The sequence below is a fragment of the Penicillium vulpinum genome, assembly GCF_028829585.1.
Source record: "Penicillium vulpinum strain IBT 29486 chromosome Unknown utg000003l_segment0_segment0, whole genome shotgun sequence".
Classification (NCBI taxonomy): domain Eukaryota; kingdom Fungi; phylum Ascomycota; class Eurotiomycetes; order Eurotiales; family Aspergillaceae; genus Penicillium; species Penicillium vulpinum.
Genome location: NW_026643243.1, coordinates 5,415,016 through 5,430,375, shown reverse-complemented (window position 1 = coordinate 5,430,375; position 15,360 = coordinate 5,415,016). Strand labels below are relative to the sequence as shown.

Here is a 15,360-nt window from a genome sequence, read left to right as displayed (position 1 = left end):
TTCCCCCTCTTTGTTACCGCCAAAGCCCACTAACCATGTTATCCTTCTCAGCACAGATGCCTTGCGGACGCCAACGTATGCATGCAGCTGGAGCTGTCAGCAATACCCCTCCATGCACCTCCTCTTGCTCCACCTGTCAAAGAATAAAGTACTTTCTTGAAGTTCTAGATTTCCCAGTGTGCCTGCTATCGAGTGCATTATCAAGCCACTTTATCGACAGGTTCCTCTGAGAGCCATGAATTTTGGGCCCCTTCGCGCTACCCTGACCAAAGCCCATTCAGCCATCCATTGCAAAGTCCAAGCGAATGAGAATTTGGAAGCTATTCATGTAGAGCCACGTAGGCATGCGTTTCGGAAGTGAAAGTCGCTCGGTTTGCTCTATCTGCAGTCAGGTGCTAGTGCTGATTTCGCCGCAAGGCCGCCTACGCCACCGTTCCCGGTAGGCTCACTGGGATGATCACGCTCCAATGAGATCCAGGAAATGAATCAGTATTCCGGACTTCTCGGGGTCCCCGGTTAGAACGCTGTTTTCTCTGGGGATTTGCTTATTCTATTACTAGTGTATATTACTAGGATGTGAGCATGTGCCTCGGGCAAAAAGTTTACCACGTTCTCTTATAAAAGCTGGGGTGTCAATACCAAAAAGTCCATCCAGCCCTTTCCAGTCCGCAAATACCACTTGCTTCAATCAGCCCAATGGACACGACCGACCCTCCTCACCAGGACAGTGCAGTGCACACGATTTCCGATAACACGAAGGCCCAACCACATCTTCTTCTCAAGGCTAGTGATAGCCAGTCAAAATATGTCCGAAGCCTCGAGGAGCGACTAGCCGAACTCGAAAGGAAATTCGAGGAGCTTGACCGGAAAAAAACCAAAGCCCCCAGTGAGGCGGGCTTGAGTGACACTTCGAGAGATTCGCATGCAGCTGACGAAGATGAGAAGGAAGGAAAGGAGGAGAATTCCACCTGGGTGATTATTCCAAAAGCGCGCAAGCTTAACTATATAAATTTCGTCAATCGATTTCCCATTCAGACCGAGATACCGGTGGTGGAGGCACTCATGATAAATACTACGGTGGAAGCAGCGGAAAACGAGGACAAGCACTGGGTTCCCGAAAAAGCAGTTGAGGATCCCGAAAAGAGATTGCGTGACATGTTGGAGAAGAACCCATACAAACCAGATGCATGGATGGCCAGGATTCGAATCAACTCCACGCCTTTGGTTGAGGAAGTAATGAAAGTCCTAGACACATCAGAGAAATTCTCCAAAAGTGTGACTTTTATTCATCCTTTTGACCCTTTAGTCCATTCCTATGACAAGCTCAAAACGCGGCTACATGGAATGCAAGAGGCCTTGGCAACTCCACAGGACGAATCCAAAGCCACTGGTGATGCTGAAGCCGGTGATAAGGCCGGTACCACTGAAGAGACCAACCTTGCCAAGATAGAACCTACTGAGCTTGTTTCTCTGATAGAAATTTTTGTTCAGTTCCTTGAAGATGAGGTCCTCTCTTTGCCAGTGAAGAACGACACGAAGATTCGGTTTGCATCCCTGTCATCTATCTTCAAGCTAGGTGATACCCTATTTATGCCAAGTGCGGACAAGGGGTTCAGGCCGAACCCAGATGCGTTGATTCGTCGAAGTGATCAGCGTCTGTGGCGGGTATATCGCATCAAGAGATACTGGAAAGACGACGACCGTAGCTTGTTGATAAAAGCATATTCCATTGATTATGATGGGGAGAACTACATCTGTAAAAAGAAAAAGTTTGAACTTTACCCCTATGATGGAGAACAGGAGATCTCAAGCTTGCCAGTATTTCCTCTCAAGTACCTTGAGAATGCTGAGCAGATTCGAGTCGAAACGCGTGCCCAGGGGAAGAAGTTCGTGGAGTATCAGCAAGGTCTTGTCAGTCACCAAGGCTGGGGGGCTGATCTTGAGACTGGGAATGGATCACAGCTGCAGTATGTCACTGGTGATGTCGTCGTAGACATGGCCGAGGCAACCAGCACGCACTCTGAATGCGTGCAAGACTGGGAATTCCCCAAATATGTGCCAAACGACCGAGGTGCTGATACGTACACCGTTTGGGTCTGGAAAATAGTCAAAGGAGAATACGAGCTTGATTCCTCGCCTTTGGGGGAGATGAGATACTGGATGAATGAGTATTCGCGACTGCAAAAGATAACATATTGCTCTGAGACCGATCCTTTCCTCTCTCACAGGCTCAAAAACAAGGATAAGAAATATCAGCTGCAAGAACAAGACTTCGAATTGCTCCCGCGCAGAGTGTTTGGATATGTCTTGCAGAAACGAAAATTCTTGGCACTCGACATCAGAAACCTGGAGCCAATCAAGGATAATGAGATGTACAACTCAAAGCTCATCATTGACCCGCATCATCGAATCATGCTGCACGGGCTTATCGATTCGCATTTCCAAAAGAAAGATCTACGTGAGAGACACGGGACCTTGAATATCGACCAGGATTTTATCGCGAACAAAGGGCGAGGGCTTATTTTTCTCTTATACGGTGTACCAGGGGTGGGTAAAACCTCGACAGCCGAGCAAATTGCGCATTTCTGGAAAAAACCGCTTTTACCGGTCACTTGTGGAAATCTGGGGACAGAATCCAACGAAGTCGAAGGCAAGCTGAAAGAGATATTTCGGCTAGGGAAGAAGTGGGACTGCATCCTGCTCATGGATGAAGCCGACGTCTTTCTGTCAGAGAGAACACCAATGGCTCTGGAGCGGAACGCTTTAGTCTCGGTGTTCCTTCGTGAATTAGAGTATTTCGATGGTGTTTTATTCCTTACTACCAACCTTCCCGGCGGGATCGATGAAGCGTTCAAATCGCGTATCCACATCACTCTCTACTACCCGCATCTAAACGAAGAAGACACGAAGGCTATTTGGAAGGTGAATATGGAGCGTCTGAAAAGCATTGAAGCGCAACGCGCTCATCTGAACAACGAGTCGCCGCTAAGAATTAATGAGCGGGCAATCCGAAAATTTGCAAAGAAACATTTCCGGAACAATGCGGACGGGAAGGGACGATGGAATGGACGTCAGATTCGAAATGCCTTTCTTATTGCCTCTGCGCTGGCACAGTTCGAGAAAGCTAACCCCGATCGTGATGCCGTTCCAACCACATACAACTCAAAGCTCGATGATCCGTCTTTTGATCTTAATCCTCGACACTTCGATATCGTGGCCAAAGCGAGCTTGGGCTTTGAGGAATACCTAGCCGAGGCCAAAGGCCGACTTGCATCGGAGATAATGTTTCAACGAGGGCAACGTGCGGACTTCATCCGGTCCTCGTCTGAACAGACCGCAGGACCCTCATCGTTGACAACTCATGTATATCACCCTCAACCCCAGGAGAGTCATGAGCCCGATCCTTTCCGTCAACAGAAAGGCTGGAGTGAAGGCCCGACAGGACCATACAGTCATCAAAACCCGGTGGAAGATCAGAATTGGACCCACCCCGCGGGAAATCCGTATGGCGGACACCAAGGACATGGGGCACCGATACACCAGGGACGGCTGTTTCAGACTCCTCAACAGGATCCACGAATGAGATCCACCCTCAATCTTGGTGGTAGCGTACAATCACGCAGGGATATTGCTTCCCAGGGATCGCCATCCCCATTCCAACAAAATCACCAAACCAACTATCCTAGTGGGAAGATGAATATGAGCGCCCACCAAGACTCTGACTCTGATTCTGACGCATAGAAGGGAACATTATATGATGGAATATTGCTCCTAAATTGTTACCTCTTAGCTTGATTTTGCCAACCCGAATTGAAAATGAATGAAGACTATTCTATTCATACATAGTAGCTTTCGTACGTCTCGAGCTAATAATTTTGAATTTGAAGCATGAAAGCATGCCAACAGCTAGTATTACAGAAACTATTTGACACAAATACATATGCATGGATACTACACATTTACAGGTTGACACATTTGAAGATCTTGAGCTGACTATAAGTGTTCATGTGTGGCGCAATTCGAGGGCTCCCCAATTAGCACTTGGAATGAACGAAGCCTAGAGTTTTATCTTCAATATTATGGTCAACATATATCCCATAAAAAAACGCTGCAAGCTTGGTTAGCATAGCCTTATACACATCCTGAAGAAAAGAGCTTGTAGCTTACATTGACCGACGACCCACAGATTGGGCAGTGGTAAGGAATCGGTCCCCGATATAACGGCAGTGTAGTTATTGTTCTCATTGTCCTCCGTAATCCATTGCTCAGGCTTGATATTGAAGATGGACCTCGAGAGCTTTTGTGGCTGACAAGACTAGCGTTCTGCTTCGCGGCGGGACGGAATGGAGAGCCCGAGTTGTGGAAACCGATCACAAGGAAAGTATCCAGTCGCCGATCTCCCGGATGAGACAGATTCTTAGATCTCGTACCGAATGAATGCAGCTTTGAATATAGCGATGGTCTCCTCGGTAGGTCTGTCATCAAAAGAAGTATCAATAGAGCTAGATCTTAGACCGTGGATTCAATCAAGCGGGCGCTGTAGAACAGTGATGGCGATCATGACCGGCTAGTAAAACGCTGGCAGTAGCTCTAATGACATGAATCATGTACAGACCAGACTACTATCGAAGGGCCTACGTCCACCATAGTCATAAAGCTATAATTGACGCCAGCTGACAGACTGGAAGCCTCTGTAGACAAGGAGCTATGGACGTAGGTCCAAACTAGACCTGCGTCCACAGCCATCTGTACTTGGTCCCAAGTCAACTGTTCTATGTTGGGCGTGAGGCCACAACTTCACAGCCACGGCTTGCATAGTACGAGCCTACAGCTAATTAATGACTTAGGAAACCTATGTCGACGAAAGTCTACCGATTTTCTATAGAGCCCTCCAGACACCCAAGCGATTCTGTCCTAGACAGCCAGTAGAGATGTAAATAATCTATAATTAATTTGATATAATTTACTACTGTCTTCACACCTCCAGGGCTGTGTATGCCCGAGGCATGAGGTATCACTAGTATTCCGTAAATTAGGACCCTCCTTCAACCAGCTATGGATTACACTAAGTCCGAGCCCTGAAATTCAAGCCTCTTACAAAAGCGACCTCGGGACAGCTAATATAGAAAGAAAAAACCCACCCGGCAGTTTGGGGAAATTTATATCCGTCCCCCTATGTAGGCAGTCAACGGATGAATATTTCCGCCGATAGTTCACTATTATCGGAACATCTACGGCGAAGGGGAATTAAGGGTACTTACATTAGACAAGACATAGATTAATATGCCAAATGAGCCATAAAATCACCAAGCGCCAATCGACTTGCACTGGCTCGGAGAATCACCATAATACAACTGCCGATAAAGCCCCACGGCCCCACGGCAGGACATGACGTTCATCGAATGCGGCGGGGTGTGGGGAACAGACTATGTATAAGATGGCAAGTCTCGCTCTTGGATTATTTAAACACAAAATGGATGCCTTCGAGTACAATCCCAACCCCGGCCGTGTGGTCTTCGGCAGCGGCACGCTGCAAAAACTCCCCGATGAGATTTCCCGCTTGCAATTGAAGGCTCCGCTTGTGCTCTCGACACCCCAACAGGTCAGCCAAGCCGAGACAGTTAAGGATGTGCTCAAGGGCCAGATCGCCGGTATTTTCACCGAAGCGACTATGCATACTCCCACGAATGTTACAGACAAGGCTCTTGAGTATGCCAAGGCCCAGGGAGCCGACTCCGTCATTTCTATTGGAGGCGGAAGCACTATCGGTCTCGGAAAGGCGATCAGCATTCGCACTGGACTGCCACATATCTGTATTCCGACTACATATGCTGGTAGCGAGATGACCCCGATCCTCGGCGAGACTGCCGATGGATTGAAGAAGACTCGCTCGGATCCCAAAATCCTGCCTGGCACGGTTATCTACGATGTGGATCTCACGATGACCTTGCCCGCGGCTATGAGTGCTACTAGCGGTGTCAATGCCATTGCGCATGCTGGTAAATATACCGAATTAACCTTCCTGCATCGACTTCCTATGCACTACTAATGCGTTTCTTAGTCGAGGCTCTCTACGCGCGCAACACTAACCCCATTATCAACTTGATGGCGCTCGAGGGCATACGGGCACTTGCATCCTCCCTTCCTGAGATCGTTGAGAACCCATCTTCTCAATCTGCACGATCCAAGGCCTTATATGGTGCCTGGCTATGTGGAACATGCCTGGGTAGTGTGGGCATGTCCATCCACCACAAGCTGTGCCACACACTTGGCGGCAGCTTCAATCTTCCCCACGCCGAAACTCATACTGCCGTCCTCCCGCATGCTATTTCCTATAATGCACCTAGTATCCCTGAGGTTATGAAGCAGTTGGCCAACGCCCTACCGGATAGCAATGGCGATGCGATCCACGGTTTGAACGTTCTCTTGACTAAGCTTAAAGTCAAGCGCGGTGTGAAGGATTTCGGCATGAAAGAAGAAGACATTGATAAAGCGGCTGATATTGCGCTGTCCAATGCTTACTGGAATCCTCGCCCGGTTGAACACGCACCCATCCGCGAATTGATTCGACGGGTTTGGGCGGGAGAGCCAGCGCAGGCGAATCTGTAGATATCCTTTGCTTTTTATGTTAACATGATGAAATGCGCAAATAGCCCTGTGTATTGGAATAATTTGAGTATATTTTCACCAAAATGTGATTACATACTAGGAAGTTGGTTTGCTCTGCCAATGGGCTCTGTTGTATTCCCGTTTATCCATGGCGGGGTGAAGTGGGGGGCATTTTTTTTCCTCCAAAAACTTTTAGCAAATTCTCGTTATTCTTGCCTCAACACCACACTTTCCCCTCTATATTACAAAATGGGGTCTGAAATGAAGTCGGCACCTGTGCTGTCGACTGCTGACGATCGTATTCTCGAAGAAACCAAACCAGTGGCCTCACGAGACCTGAGTGCTCCAGTGTCAGACGATGAACTCTCCATTACCTACGATATCGAGCGCACATTGAAGGAGATTAGACAAGCACGGTACAAGCGCATTGCTCTTCAGTTCCCAGATGATATGCTTCCTGATGCTCCGCGAGTATTTCAATTACTTAGCCGGGGCCTAGAACGCGAACAAGTCGGTACCAATGACACACAGCCCTCGAACAACACCGATGCGGACCTTGCTCACTCGACAACTGAGCTTAAGGTGGAGGATAAAATAGAACAATACTCGCCTCGTTTGACAATTTTGGCCGATACATCCTACGGGACCTGCTGCGTCGACGAAGTGGCCGCGGAACATGTGGACGCAGATGTGGTTGTGCATTACGGGAGGTCTTGTCTGTCGCCCACAGCTCGGCTACCTGTGATCTATGTTTTTACGCATAAGAATCTGCCCCTCGAGCCAGTGGTACGAGCGTTCAAGGCGACTTATCTTGACCTAACGGCCAAGATTATCATTGCAGCCGACGTTACCTATGCAGATCATGTTCCTGCGGTATACGCCCGCCTGGTGGAAGAGGGGTATAGCAACCTGTATGCAACGCAAGTTTTCCATGAGCCTTCCTCGCCGATTCCCAATCGCACAGTCCCCGAGTCGGTTCAAGAGGCTCCTGAGACGCTCACCGACTGGCAACTGTTTCACATTTCCGATCCGCCAACAGCTCTCATGATGACACTTGCATCTCGCGTTGCTGCGATCCATATTTATCCTACCAATGACCTTTCAAATGAGGACGTCAAGCCATTGCCTGCTTCCACTGCTGCGGTTTTGCGACGCCGCTATGGCACCCTTGCCTCTCTGACCACTGTGCCTATTTGGGGCATCCTTATCAATACTTTGAGTGTGAAAAACTACCTACATATTGTGGAACACGTCAGGGAACGAATTGCCGGAGCAGGCAAGAAGAGCTACATGTTCGTGGTTGGTAAATTGAACGCTGCCAAGGTAGCCAATTTCAGTGAAATTGGTGGTTGGGTGGTTATTGGCTGCTGGGAAAGCTCTTTGGTGGATAGCACAGATTTCTGGAGGCCAGTCATTACTCCATTTGAATTAGAGCTGGCCTTGAAAGACGACTCAGACCGGGTGTGGACAGGAGAATGGCAGAGTGACTTCCAGGCAGTCCTCGACGCACCAGCCCAGGAGGTCAACGGAAATGGAGATGATCAGGGGAAATCCAATGCAGCTGTGTCCGATGAGGATGACATGTCAGAACCCGAGTCGGCGCCGCCCGAATTCGACCTGCGCACCGGTCGATACGTCTCAAATTCCCGTCCAATGCGGGAACCCGCGCCCCGCGCTTCCCAGGTCGATGGATCATCCACCACTGGGCCATCCGCTGCTAGGGCGCTCGCGCGACGAGCTAAGGGCGACTTGGCTATGATCGGCAATACCGTTTCACCAGGTGCAGAATACTTGCGATCACAACGGACGTGGACGGGTCTGGGTAGTGACTTTAACATTCAATATGATGAGGAAGACCCGGATGATAGTACTCTGGTCAAGGAAGGACGCAGGGGTATTGCGAGGGGCTATACTGTAGGCGATGCAACCGAAAAACATTAGTCCACATGGCCTAGCATAGACACCATTTGCACTAGACTCAGCGATCAATGCATTTTAATTTTTTTTTTCTTTGCAGAACGAAACCCATGAACCACGCAGATCATCAAAATCCGGGGGTTTGTATGCCTATCACATGACGCTGGTCTCCTAACGGGCGCATCCGGATATCACTTGTCTCGCTCAGCTTTTGAATTTCTTCTCTCTTTTTCTTCCCTTTTCCTTTATTCAGGGTCATAGGGGCATACATAATACATCTGTGTTTCTTTGCCTTCCCGTCTCTTTGGGATTTCGTCTTTTCCCCTCCTTTTTATACCCCTCTCTTCCTCGCTCCCCCTTCAGATACCCCAATTCGTCAGCCCTTGCGACCTCATTTTTTCAATTATCGACTGTTTACCTTTCATGGCCTTGCATGGTGGCTTACCTCAGGTTGTGCTTGCCCCCCTCGATTGCATCTTCGGGTTGTCTTATCATGCGCCGCGTCTCTAACCGCCGAGCTCGCGACCTCGCGCTATCTCGATCTTCGACCTAAGAATCAGCATATCTTATTCATCACCAAGGCCCTATGACGAATCACGGTCTTGATACCATGGATAGGGGGGACTTCGCTGGCGAGGACCCAGCCTCACACCTGGCGGTGCTGGAGAATGCCTTGCAACACCTTGTTATCCCAGAAGAACGAACCCTGTCCACCTTTGAGCGAGTGATAACAACAAATGCACCCATATTCGAGTCTTTGTTACTTCAAATCCCGACCGACACTATCATAAAGCTATATCACACTTCAAATTACCTCCGTACGTTCCTTCGATCATATCCGACCGCATGGAAGTCACTCTCGTTTCGCCTACAATTTCCTTCAAGCTCTCTACCGAATCCTCAAATCAATGATCCAAGCATCCCTGAAACACCTCCAGCGCGTCAATCCCGACCGTATGCCCTAGACATGCTCCTGATGAATGTGGTGATGCCATTCAGTAGGTGTTTGAAAAGCCTAGAACTGGATAATACGGCGATTTCGGGAGAGAATCTGACCTCGACCGTGCTGCATTCACGTCGGGAGACGCTGGTACATCTCTCTATCCGAGGCTGCAAGAATGTCTCTTTGAAATATCATATTGTTCCTTTCTTGACTATGTTCGCGCTGCAATGTGAAATTGACATGGAGAATAATACCGGAAGCTCTCCGGGGATGAAACGACTTGCTCTCAAGAGTATCTACACCTACCGATGCCGTCATCATCGAAGACGTCCTTACCTGTCATCTTCACTGATGCGGAAAGACGCCGACGCAGAGTCGACCCATGAACTTGTCAATATCTGCCACAAGCTAGGCATCTGGACTGATACCGCTTGGTGCACCACACCTGCTGGTAGATGTGCTCGCAGAGCCGGTTATGTCAAATCGAGGTTCCCGCATGGAGGAGGTTCGCCGGAAGTTTGGGTAGTCTTTGATCGACTCTGGAGATCTAAAAATTGGATCGGCCCAACCGAGTCTGAGACCCCTCAGCCACACGTGTACGATGGAAAACTGTGGGAGAATCGTGACACCGGACTCTTTGGCGAGGCATTAGGAACTGGTGAGGGTATTGATTGGGGTGAAGGCAAAATGACGCCTGCTCATCTGCGCCGTAGTCATACCCAATTTGTTGATAAGATTCGCTGTGACAACTGCCTCGATGATATCTCAGAGCGATGTGAACATTGCAGTGTCTTGATGCACTGTGTCGGATGCCGTAAAACACTTTGTGCGAGCTGTGCCCACGAACGGCCGTATCTTCACAGAAGCATACCACCCTCTTCGTCCGAGAAGAACCAGAGTCCACCGGATCTCTTCTGGTGGGCACCTGGGGCCACACACTCTCCTGGCTCAATGCAGGATCCCATGGATATTCTGACAGCCCCAAATCAACTTCAGGGGACAGGGATGGACCCCCCGCCTATCCTCAATTTCCATTGGTGCTGCACCAAGCCTGATCTCTCTGGGGGAGGTGGGATTAGCATCGGACCTCGCAATGGCGAGGTGGACCAAGTACGAGCCGTGCCTTTGCCTCGTGGCCAAGGCTGGGAGGACTTAGAGTACACTGTCAGTGAATGGAGCAAAACGTTCCCCAAGTATGCATATGGTGATCCGAGCAAGCCGGACTACTCGCTTGAGACAGGTCATCTGGCGATGATGAAGTGGCTGCTGGGGCCGCCTAACCGGGAAGTTTCACCATGTCCGCGTAACTTGTGCCAAGGATGTTACGATTCACCACAGTGGAAGGTGCACTGCAAGAGCTGCTCCAAGCCTCTCTGCATTGAACATGACCTCCGTGGACTTCGATTAAGGATATGCGGTTATCGAGACCTCGAGACAGAAAAGCAAACGATACAAAATCGATTCGCTGCAAATCTATCGGGATTCTCTGGTCAACTTCCTGAATACGACGACATACTTTTTAGAAGTCAACAACTTCTTGATTCAACAAACAAAAGTTTTATCGACGATTCACGTCAAGATAGTCTGGACGAGGAGGAAAATACACCCGATTCACACGTTGGTGATCAGTCGGGTCCTGTTTCCTTCTTCTCCAACCAACCAACTCGCTCCTTTTCGGCCCCTGCATCTGACCATTCTTCCCCCCCATCATCCTCGTCATCCACCTTCTTTGATTCGCCGACATTCGAACCCTCCAGATGGCAAGGCTGCCAATCCTTCTTCTGCCCCCCGGCTGATCCTATCACCGGAATCAGGGATGTCAGAGGTGGTATCAGGGATCCACGCCCCAGATGCCCCAGTTATCTGCGGGAATGTAAAGGCTGCAAGGTGTATGTATGCGCGGACTGCATCTACACCCACCCACCCTGCAAATGCTCGTATTGCGAGGAAAACTACTTGTGCCCCAATTGCATGACGGACCGCCCTCGTGACAGTTTGTGCCGCCGTCGCCATGAGGAAAGGGCACAGCGTGACCGCAAATGGAAAAAAGAAATGCAGGCGCTTGAAGCCATCCTTGAGCTGAAGGTGGCTAATGAGCTTGCTGAGTTTGCAGGCGAGTTCTTTGACCTCGTTGAGCGGCGCAATAGTCTGCCTTCGGGGACTATGGTCCCCTTTGATAACGGGATCGTCGACCTTTTCGAAGGGGACATTGCAGCAGCCGAAACGTCCGCTTCGTACTTTGAGCCTGATGACCTTGACTGGTTCCTCCAAGACTCTCATTAGTCCGAGGCGCTGCTCACCGTCTCCGATCCGGACTACTGGACTATCGTGATTACGAGCGTCTTTCTTTCTTTTTGATTTCTTTCTTTTTTCAGTTTCTTCAGCGATCTCATATCCTGGCGTCATAGGGGAGTCTATCTACTATGAAATATTTTCGAGGCAATCTACCCAAGCGGGATCCGATATCTTGGTGTTCTAATTCGGCGTTGTACCAAGCCAAATGGATCGGCGCATTGTGCACACCTTTTTTTTGCTTCTTCCATTCGACCCCTCCTCTTTCAAAACCGGGCTGAGGCTGCAGATAGGGGGGAACATGGGTTACACCATTTACCTGGCAGTTACTCGGGAAGGGCTTACTGCGTTGACGACATAACTGGCCAATGGATGCAGGCACCAGTGCCAGAATTTACGACTTGTTTGTTATTTCTTACTTTCATTTCTTTGTTGAATATTTCTAGGAATGGAATGGGTGACTGGGGATGAATGTGCACTGGTTGACCATGGAGGGGGCATATCCCCAAGAAATTAGGTATTATCTTACCACTTCCTATTCTTCTTGACTGCTTTATCCTTGTAGTGTTACACCAATGATCGTACGTTCCTTCAACTAGTTCAATATTAGTCCCCTTGGCTAAGTTCGAAGGTTGTATAAACAATAGCGCCACACCCAGCGCGCACAAAGTATAATAGCCAGTAATAATGCAGTATGAATGCACCACATGCATTGGAAGAATACTTACTCCGTATAGATAGCGGACTAGTATAATCTAAGCATAATAAAGTCTATCGTCATCCATCAGCTGGTGGGGGAAGAAGCAAAACAGCCCCGATCAAATGAGAGGCCCCCCACGATCAGATACCCGAACCTACATATTGTAGCATCCGAGGAACATCCAAGTGTGGTTTCATCATCTGACGTGACCCTGACCAACGCACCCAAAAGTACCAAAAAAAAACGCCTCAGAACGTGTCGGGTCGTAGATGGATAGAGGGATGCGGTCAAGAACAACGGCCATGACACAGCGCTAGTGTATGCAACCCACGTGGATTTCTTGAAATGCAATGTCCACGGCTCTGCACGTCCCGGGGCTCTTATCGGCGGTGTATACCTTGTTTGGGCCAATAGCGTATAAAGTACTCCGTACTTCGTACATCTGGGCAGAGTTGGGCTCTACATATGTTGTACTATGGGGTTTTTCAAGCGGGCTATGTGGTCTAGCCCTCTAGGGCTGAAGGAATCAGGCAGCTAGATCTATATCTGGTTTTGCGGTAAGTGTGCTGGCTATTCTAGAAACACGTAGACTGAAAAAATATCTGTTGTACTAATAATGGATGAAGTACTAAGTACTAGGCAGATCCATATTGGGTAGTATAGATCGCAGGTTCAAAGTATCAAGTCGGGTGGATCGGACGATCACTTGTTAAACCTTGGGACAATTCAGTTCTACCCGCTTCCCCGGTGCCCCTTTTTCTTTTAATTTATTAATTTATTATTTTACATTATTTTACATTTTTTTACATTTTATTACATTTTATTTTATTTTGTCTTGTTATTTTCTTTTAAATGCTATTATTACGCTGTTACGCTATTACTCTATTACGCTATTATGCCACTATACCATGCTAATTCTTATTCTACCATATGATACGTACTATGTGTATCAACCCATTTTCACCCCTTAAAAAGCTTCCTAAGATATCCGATCGGCTGGCGCGGATGTGATGCTTTAGTCCCCGATTGGGTGCGGGACAACTTCGGTACTCTGGAAGTCATCCTATTAGTCCCAAAGCACATATTTGGAATGTCAGTGGCGAGTACGGAGTACCGAAGGCATGTAGGAAGATGTAGGGAATTAAGTACCGTACGCTAGGTGCCGTTCATGTATTCTGACATCATAAGCCATAATACAATTTACTTTGTATAGTCTTTTCTCAAGGGGTAAAAATTCCCCAAAAATAGGGCGCTAAAGCCCATCTTGAACCCGTCACAAAACGATCTCACCAATAATATACATTAGATATCTACTCTTTCGATCACGGCGCAAGGTTAAGTGGTCCGTTGTCCCGTTCAATTTAGGCTCCAGAGAAGATGTCGGTGAATGCGTTCCTTGAGCTTTAGACGCGTGACCGGTCTATTTCCGAAGCAAACATTTTATTTAACAGGGATTGTTTTATATTATATATTTTATAATTTTATATATATTTTCTATTTTTTAAAAGAGAAATAAGAACAGCTGTTATAGAAATTTAATTTAATATTTCTTTACTCCGTACTCTGAGTAGTGGTGTGGTTTATATAAAGCCTTTGCTTTCGCACATCTATTTGAAATCAATCAACTCCCGACTTCAAACCATTTCGAACCCTCGAGAACTATACCCTTAACACACCTACCTCTACCTCCTTTATATTTACCATGGACAAAATCAAGACACCCAAAGAGGAACCCAAGGAGGAGACAGAAGAGGAGGAGAGACCTATGACTGTTGAAGAGTATCAGAGGAAATGGGATCAAATTCTTCAAGATACCGCAAAGCAGATCGACCAGATTCGAGGTGAGTTCAAACTTCTCTGACATATGCAGAAGTAAGAACTGACAGCGGTTATAGAAAATGAGTTAAGAAGGTCGAATAATAATCAAAACGAGCAGCGTTGATTACCGACATTTTTTTTTCTATCGAAACCGCTTATGCAAGCCGTGGGGTTTATTGGAAACCGACCTTCTGGTTGTTTCTTTTTTTTTTCTTCCTTTATTTTCCCCCCTCTACGGGTGATGAGAGCTTTGGGGGTGGGATCAGATGGTGTTATTTTTTGGGAGTACTACATTATACCTTGATCTTTGGACATTCGCTTTTTTTTTTTTTTTTGTTACAAGGCCACATGCATGAGAATACTACAATTTTCCTTACATCCGTCTATTTAACAGACACTCTATGGGATGTAAAAAAGAAAAGAAGGCAAAAGAGGGAGCCTCAAGTGGGGGAGGCAGCTTCCTTCTCTGGGGGGGGGGGGGGGGGGGGTCTATTGGTTAACTCGAGTGATCCAACAAACCTGCATTGCCCAATCACTTCAATCACTCACTGAATCTTTTCAGCCTATGCACGTCATGGCTGCCGCTAACGATCAGCTTGCTCAACCATCCTTGTAGGTTGTCCCAAAACGGTAGGAGACATGTGCTAACAACCCGACCATCAGGCCACTGGAAATCGTGGCTCACAATGCCACCGTGATCATAAGCGGTGTGCTTTTGGGGGCCCTGCTTGCGTTCGTTACTTCTCACCTGGGCTGGCTGCGCCACCATCTCGGCTTGAACGATCGGTTGGTCAACACAATCTTCCCACTGGGAACACGATTCTTCTTCTTTACATTTCCTTTGTGGATTATTATGACAATACAACCTGCTCTGCGCATTTCTGGTATGCATCTAACAGTAACATGGAGGCAACTGGTCTAACTTCATCAGCGTTTATAAGAGAACAAGTTCCTCTGTTTTGTCAGTCAATGATGCCCAATCTATTCCCACCGGAGGACAATGTCATTTTCGAGAGCAAGAATCCGGCTCAAATGACCACACCCACTGGTTGAGATGATGAATATTGGAAAAGGTTAAACT

General features: G+C 47.9%; 6 protein-coding genes across 6 annotated transcripts; all 6 read left to right on the top strand.

Annotated features, from left to right (window-relative positions):
* Positions 1-696: 696 nt before the first annotated feature.
* On the top strand, positions 697-3,741 carry N7479_007102 (uncharacterized protein; the record flags this gene model as incomplete). The annotated part of the gene is made up of 1 exon (XM_057254796.1): positions 697-3,741. The coding sequence occupies one exon, from the start codon at positions 697-699 to the stop codon at positions 3,739-3,741; it is 3,045 nt and encodes a 1,014-aa protein (XP_057108658.1).
* Positions 3,742-5,473: 1,732 nt separating this feature from the next.
* Positions 5,474-6,609, top strand: N7479_007101 (maleylacetate reductase; the record flags this gene model as incomplete). Its single annotated transcript, XM_057254795.1, has 2 exons — positions 5,474-5,999; positions 6,062-6,609. 2 exons carry the CDS (start codon positions 5,474-5,476, stop codon positions 6,607-6,609), a joined length of 1,074 nt encoding a protein of 357 aa, XP_057108657.1.
* Positions 6,610-6,858: 249 nt separating this feature from the next.
* N7479_007100 (2-(3-amino-3-carboxypropyl)histidine synthase subunit 1/2) lies at positions 6,859-8,550 on the top strand (the record flags this gene model as incomplete). The annotated part of the gene is made up of 1 exon (XM_057254794.1): positions 6,859-8,550. The coding sequence occupies one exon, from the start codon at positions 6,859-6,861 to the stop codon at positions 8,548-8,550; it is 1,692 nt and encodes a 563-aa protein (XP_057108656.1).
* A 562-nt stretch (positions 8,551-9,112) lies between these two features.
* N7479_007099 (uncharacterized protein) lies at positions 9,113-11,752 on the top strand (the record flags this gene model as incomplete). The annotated part of the gene is made up of 1 exon (XM_057254793.1): positions 9,113-11,752. One exon carries the CDS (start codon positions 9,113-9,115, stop codon positions 11,750-11,752), a length of 2,640 nt encoding a protein of 879 aa, XP_057108655.1.
* A 2,411-nt stretch (positions 11,753-14,163) lies between these two features.
* Positions 14,164-14,403, top strand: N7479_007098 (uncharacterized protein; the record flags this gene model as incomplete). The annotated part of the gene is made up of 2 exons (XM_057254792.1): positions 14,164-14,302; positions 14,357-14,403. 2 exons carry the CDS (start codon positions 14,164-14,166, stop codon positions 14,401-14,403), a joined length of 186 nt encoding a protein of 61 aa, XP_057108654.1.
* A 450-nt stretch (positions 14,404-14,853) lies between these two features.
* On the top strand, positions 14,854-15,332 carry N7479_007097 (uncharacterized protein; the record flags this gene model as incomplete). Its single annotated transcript, XM_057254791.1, has 3 exons — positions 14,854-14,891; positions 14,943-15,163; positions 15,211-15,332. 3 exons carry the CDS (start codon positions 14,854-14,856, stop codon positions 15,330-15,332), a joined length of 381 nt encoding a protein of 126 aa, XP_057108653.1.
* Positions 15,333-15,360: the final 28 nt, after the last annotated feature.